The 7,330-nt window shown below is 37.9% G+C and overlaps 1 protein-coding gene across 1 annotated transcript in view; it reads left to right on the top strand.

The window, feature by feature from the left end:
• PELI1 (pellino E3 ubiquitin protein ligase 1) overlaps positions 1-7,086 on the top strand; it is a 62,874-nt gene extending 55,788 nt beyond the window's left edge. Inside the window, exons 4-7 of the mRNA XM_015812307.1 lie at positions 728-829; positions 4,253-4,450; positions 4,568-4,756; positions 6,236-7,086. Of these exons, the coding sequence (XP_015667793.1) occupies positions 728-829; positions 4,253-4,450; positions 4,568-4,756; positions 6,236-6,802 (1,056 nt within the window). The 3' untranslated portion in view covers positions 6,803-7,086. The remainder of the gene's footprint in view (positions 1-727; positions 830-4,252; positions 4,451-4,567; positions 4,757-6,235) is intronic.
• Positions 7,087-7,330: the final 244 nt, after the last annotated feature.

Genomic DNA, 7,330 nt, shown 5'->3' on the forward strand with positions numbered 1-7,330 from the left:
AAACACAAACTCTGGCTCAGATATGTAGATGACACTTTTGTAATTTGGCCACACGGGAAAGAAAAACTGGACAACTTCCTCACACATCTCAACAGCCTACACCCCAAAATACAATTCACGATGGAAATAGAAGCTAACAACCAACTCCCCTTTCTGGACGTCCTAATCTACAAAAAAACCAATGGCTCCCTAGGACACACCATCTACCGGAAAAAAACATACACCAACCGCTACTTAAACGCACAATCTCACCACCACCCTGCACAGATCAACTCCGTAGCCAAGACCCTCATCTCCAGAACCAAACGCCTACCCGACAAAGATCACCTGAAAACTGAATTACACACTCTCACAAACGTATTAATCTCCAACGGATTCCAAAGAAATACAATTACTAACCTAATCCAAAGGGAAACACCCCCCAAGAACCGAGACATAGAACAGTACAACGACATCGCTAAAGACCTACATACAAACACCCGCGAAAACCTCAGAAAACATATATATATATATAGTAATTATAGGATTTTATTTTATTTTATTGACTGAAATAACATGTTCAGGTGTATTTTAACTAGGGGAAGTAGATCAGATGGGAGTAAATTTACCATGCCGAATCATGAATTATTTCACCTAGTAGGACTGTACTCTAATGTAATGTTTTACTAATCAATATATTTTATGGATTTATATTGCTGAAATAGCCCCTCTTTTCCCTTTTTACTAGGCAATAAGCAACAAGGACCAGCACAGCATATCTTACACCTTGTCTCGAGTGCAAACAGTGGTGGTTGAGTATACCCATGACAGCAACACTGATATGTTTCAGGTACTGTATGTAAAGTATTCGTGTACTGGGAATTGCATAAATTGATGAATAGTATGGATAAAACTGAATAAATGTATATTGGAAACATAACATTGTGGTTATGCTAATAGGAAATAAAGAGTTTTACTTCATTGTTCAGGCCACTGATAAAACTTCCACAACTCTATTCCCCTGAACTAGAGTAAAAAGATCTGGGGATTTAAGATTAGGAATGGCTGGTAGAAACAGGAAGGAAGTGCTTCCTGATCATTTTTATTACAAACACCCATCTAGTAAACATTTTTGAGAACTCTGTTTTGATCTTCTTTATCTATGCTCTGTCTACATTTTCTGTTAACATACTCAATTCGGAGTAAACTTTAGCCTTACAACAAGTAGCAACTTGTTATTTAAATATATATTGGGCATCTGTTTTAAAAAAATTGCTAGATTTTAAATGATAGACTCCAACATTGTTCTAGTTGGATAAAACATATCTCCGATCAAAATTTGATTAATATTTTTCACATAATATATTCACATAATACACTCCTCATGCATATTATTTCTTTTGGATTCTTTATTACAGACTTTCTGGGAATTCTGTTTCTAGGGCTTCCCCCCCCCCCATACTTTCCCAGATGTTGCAATTTACATTTCAACAAATAGGCTTTTAAAATCAGTTTCCAGAAAATTAGCTGTGTTTTAGTAAAGTATAGAGTCATCTTAGATTGTACTGTCGTGGCAAGAGTCTGCAGAGGTTGCTAATTTTGTCAGCTATGAAGGCCCCTAATGTAAAGATACGTTATTTAGGAATTAGCTATTTACTAACTCCATCTAACTTAATTAATGTTATAAACACATTTTCTTGTGCTCAGTGTTTAGTTTTGAAGTATACCATTGCTTAATAAAATATACCATGTAAAGTATAAACTGGTAAACATTTTCCTGAAATCGATTGCTTCAGCCTTCAACATATTCATCTATTGCCATGGTTTAAAAAAAACCTTGCATATAGAATAGTAGCAAAAAGAGGCATTTACTTAGCTTTACTTGACTTAGCATAGTCATTTTTTATTTGTAAGGAACTTGAGCAATGTAAGCAAGTCATGTAACATAGCCCAAAGCAATATATTTACTAAAAACAAATATCCACTTGAATCTTTTTGATTGTATTGCTGAGGCTATGCAAGTAAGAGCTGAATTTTATAGCAGAGAACTTACCCAAAAGTTCTAAAAGTTAAATAGTTTGAATATTTCCAACTTCTTCTTGGTGATTGTGAAAGGGAAAGGCAATAGTTTACAAAGAGTATAGCTAATTCAAGTCCTTGTGAATTATAAACAATGTCCCCTTGTTCCTTTCAAGTTATTAATTAAATTAGACTATTTAAACAACTTATTGACAACAACACTAATAATGGAATAAGGACATAAGTTATCTTTGTAACTCACAAGAACTAAATTAGTTACACTGAAATAAATTCTGCTTTGCTTCATTCCTGTGATCTCTCTTTGAAGGCAAATGATTTGGTTTTGGATTGAAAAGTGATAGTTCCCTTATCACATGGAGTTTTTCTGAGTTTAGCCAAGAAAAATAAACTATTCTTAGGCTGTTGTTTTTGGTCAGAAAGGTTGTGTTTGCCTTGCATTATATAGTGTACATATGTTCTCTGTGTATACTCTCTAAAGAATAGTGGTGCAATGAGGTAATTTTAAATTCCAAATATATTGAATTTGATAAGGTGGTGTGTTAGGCCAGAGGTATCAAACATTCAAAGGCCACATGTGGCTCACAACTCTCCTGAGTGGGGTGCAAGCCAGATTAAAATGCATTTGGGCAATATTTAACAAAATAAAACAAAACATACTTAATATTACATTTTAAAACTAAATAATAAATTTAGTCACCAACCACCATAAAACCTTTTTTTTNAAATGTTTACAAAATATTGATTGCAGCTAGCAGTGACTAGTGAGTTTATATTATAATCTTGAAAGATGTATGTGTGGAGCCAGTTGGTGTAGTGGTGTAGTGGTCAGACTAGAAACCAGAAGACAGTGAAGTTAGTCCTGCCTTGGGCACAAAGCCAGTTGGGTGACTTTGGGGCAATCAATTCTCTAACCAGTGGAGGGGGAAAAAACCTGCCAAGTCATTTCTGAAAAGTGCTGCCAAGAAAAATGGAGAGAACAGTTGCCAGGAGTCCAAAATTACTTGAAGACACACCTTCCAAGTGTCTATATTACATGCTATTTCTAGTTTCTATACTTTAAGAAATGTATAAATACCTTCATAGGCCATTCTTGCATGTATTTGCTTAATTAAATATGTAATTTACTCACATTCTCATATTGTGGTGCACAATTTGTACTTGGTTTGAAAAAAGCTGCAAAAAACATTATTTTCCATGCACAGCATATCAAAAATTAGAGGGGATAAGTAGGAGTATAAGGTGTGGAGATGGTTTTTGTGATAATTTGGCAATAGGAAGCTGGGAGGAACCTCAGAGTTGGGTGGTGGAGATACACACACGTTGAAAAAACAGTCAAACTTTTATTGTTTCTTTTTTACATATTAACTATATCTAGTTCCTATCTGATGTTTATATGTTGGTATATTAATAAAAAGAAATATATAAATGTGGTTTTCTAAGTCAGCATGTGGTCTGCAGCTGTGGTGGGATTCAAATATGTGAACAACCGGTTCTCTGTGTGGATGCCGCTTCCGGAAGTCCATTCTGGGCCTGGGCAACAAAAAATTAGCTACCGATTCTGCTGAAGTGGTACGAACCGGCTGAATCCCACCACTGGTCTGCGGGAACCTTATGTAATGGCTCACATTTATATTTGAGCTTGATGTCACTATGTTAGAGTACAACCCACACACTCCTTACCCATGATGACCTGTGCTCTGCAGGCTGGAAATTTTACTTCAACTCATCTGGAGGGCGCTATGTTCATTTATTTTGTTCCGTCATATATTGAAAATTGAGGTTTGCAACTGAAATTATTTAGTCTTGGATCACATTAACATATTTTAAAAACTAACAGAGTGCTTAAAGTTTTCAGCCAAACAGAGCAGAGGCCTCTATAAACTCTATTTAGAACCCTTTTAGGAATGCAGATGTATATAAAATCTATAAACAAATCCAAAAATGATGAGATATTTTATGAAAACAATCACCTCACCCAGTTGTGCTGCAAAAGAAAAGTTCTATCAATTTTACTTTTTACTCAGAGGAAGGCAAGAAGGCTCCAGTGAATAGAGGATGAAAGAATACATTTTTGCATTCTTTAACTGGTTCTTAATGCTAAAATAACGGATGAGTAGTTTTCAGAATATTGGATGTTTGCGACCTGTGTGTATATGAAAGATTAAATTCTGGCTTGATACAAATACTTGAATTACTTTAATAACCAAATCTAAATTCATTTTATTTTTGCTAGATTGGGAGATCAACAGAAAGTCCTATAGATTTTGTAGTGACAGATACTGTTCCTGGAAGCCAGAGCAATTCAGAGACTCAGTCTGTTCAAAGCACCATCTCAAGGTTTGCCTGCAGGATAATATGTGAACGAAACCCACCTTTCACAGCAAGAATATATGCTGCCGGCTTTGACTCCTCCAAAAATATCTTTCTAGGGGTAAGGAGCTTCTCTCCCTCTCCTGCTCAAGGCAAATGTAACTTTTCAGTTTGCTTTCCAAACTTCAAATAGTAGTGACTATAAAGCAGTTTTTAGACATTTGTTATCTCCCTCTAGGAAAAAGCTGCCAAGTGGAAAACACCTGATGGACAAATGGATGGATTAACCACAAACGGAGTCCTTGTTATGCATCCACGGAATGGGTTCACCGAAGACTCAAAGCCAGGGGTGTGGAGGGAGATATCTGTATGTGGGAATGTGTTCAGTCTTCGCGAGACAAGATCTGCTCAGCAGAGGGGCAAAATGGTAAGTCTAAGAAGGACCGAGGTTCTCAAGCAGGCCTTGATGACTCCCTGGGAGATTGTGAGCAAATTGGGGAAGCAGGGGAGACTTTTTCAACTTGACCATACAAAGATGGATTATTTTAAGTACTTTGTTCCAGATGCGATGAGAATCCTCCTCCTTTATTAGTTCAGCACAAGAGTTATAAGCTACACTGAAGTGGTTAGCTAGGTTGGGAAGGGTCACTTTGCCTTTTCCCTTTTGGCTCAGTGAGATTTGCACATATGGGAGGTGCATTGTGTTCTCGCTGGTGGTGTGGAGAAATGCTTCCTTTGGGCTGTGCAGGTGCTGGCACTGTGCAGGAGGCTTTCCCAAATGCACCTGTCCCTTTTACCTGTGGAGGTAAAGGGGATGGGTGGATCCAGCATAATGGTGATGAAGAGAAGTGGTCTCTCCAGGGAAAAGAATGAGCAATGAAGACAGTGGATTCTGGAAATGGAGGTAGTTCAGAATGCTTACTTGCAGAGAACCTCCAAAAGCCCTTATCTTTTGCTGATCCACTCCCTTCAATGATCCCAGGAGCAGAGAGTTACAAGAAGGGTGTTGCTGTCTTGCATGGAGTGTCAGGATCCCAGGCAAAGTTGGAGTAAGGGGGGGGGGGGGTTGGTAAGAAATGCATTGGGGGATGAGAATTGCATCTTTGGCTCTTTGTGGCTTCTTTTCCCCTTCTCATTTCTTCCTTGTGTACTGGAAGACTGCCTGAGTCAAGAAGCATAATTTAGAATTTTATCTCATTCTTTTAGCATGCCTTTGTTTTACCACAGCCTCCAGTTTTAGGCAATACCATCTTCCCAAACTGGATTATTGGTGATGGGAGTTTCTATTCCTCCATGTGATGCTCCCTATGGCAGACTGGCTTTGTACGCATTGAACCAGAGCCTTATATTGATTGGTACTATTCTGCCTAGACAGGCCATATGGTCTCATTTTAACAATGATGTGGAGCCCTGGGAGAATGATGGCTTGCATGTGAAAAGCTGGATTGCTGACAGATGTCCCATTTTGTCTGTTCAAGCCAGCAACAGGACTGAGTTCTCACAAGGCTCCACTTTTCATGCCTAAGAAGGAACGGCTTATTTGTTAATGTTGTATGCTGCTGTAATCACACTGTAGAATTCTGACAAATAAGGAATGGGATATGGAACCCATTGAGAACTAAACTGATAGCTGGAGCATTCACTACTATGAAATGCAGCTTATTAATTTCATTCATGGAGGGTCACTCGTGCAATTATTCCCTTACTCTCTGCAGGGAAGTTTCTAGCTATTTCCCTGGTTTCAGTGCTGTTACCTGGTTTCTCCACTATTAGACATGATAGTTAGACATCCGCTATTCATTTCTTATGTAAAAAGCATATAAGAACAAAATCACTGGATTTTTGAAATAAGATTGATTTGATTTAAATCTCTGCATATTTCATGGATTCTATATTAATCTTCCAGGTTGAAAATGAAACCAACCAACTTCAGGATGGTTCACTGATAGATCTCTGTGGAGCCACACTTTTGTGGCGTACAGCAGAAGGACTTTCACGCACTCCAACAGTGAAGCACCTGGAAGCTCTCAGGCAGGAAATCAATGCAGCCCGGCCCCAGTGCCCTGTGGGCTTTAACACATTAGCCTTTCCCAGCATGAAGAGGAAAGATGTTGTTGATGAAAAACAACCCTGGGTTTATCTGAACTGTGGCCATGTGCATGGATACCATAACTGGGGAAATAAAGAAGAGAGAGATGGCAAGGATCGAGAATGTCCAATGTGCCGGTCTGTCGGTCCATATGTGCCTCTCTGGCTTGGATGTGAGGCTGGATTTTATGTGGATGCAGGGCCTCCAACTCATGCATTCAGCCCATGTGGACATGTGTGCTCAGAAAAGACAACAGCCTACTGGTCTCAAATCCCTCTTCCTCATGGTACCCACACTTTTCATGCAGCATGTCCATTCTGTGCACATCAGCTTTCTGGTGAACAAGGCTACATAAGACTTATTTTCCAAGGACCTCTTGATTAATGTACACGTGTTATTCAAGGACTGCATATAAATGCATAAATTAAGGAATTCTGGTTTCAAATGAACTGTTGTCTTAAAATCAACTATATTTCTTCTCTGGGCTTTGACAGTTTACTTTGAGATGAAGAATACTTTTATTAATATTAACATCATTATTTCAGTGATTTAAGTTCCTCTGTAGATAATGAAAGAAGTTGCTATGTAGAAAAGACTGGTGGTGGGTAAGTAGGATAAATGGGAGGTAGTTCCAGCTCATCTTTTTTTTTTTTTTTTTTTTGAGATGGAATTGATAAAAATTATTTGCCTTCATTGTAATGTTTTGAATAACATGCCTTTAATATCTAAACAATCTCTCTTTTTTTGTAAGTACATATCTGAGGGTAAAAGTGATCAGTTCAGAAGGACATATGTTTACAGCTTGGATGCAAACATGTAAAATAGAGCAATCTGTATATTAACTCCTTTTTATATTTATCTTTACTATGAGTAATTATCCTAGATGATTTGGATAGAGTAGCAGGGTAGTGT

This window comes from Protobothrops mucrosquamatus, unplaced genomic scaffold, assembly GCF_001527695.2.
Source record: "Protobothrops mucrosquamatus isolate PMUCROS unplaced genomic scaffold, P.Mucros_1.0 scaffold_60, whole genome shotgun sequence".
NCBI lineage: Eukaryota > Metazoa > Chordata > Lepidosauria > Squamata > Viperidae > Protobothrops > Protobothrops mucrosquamatus.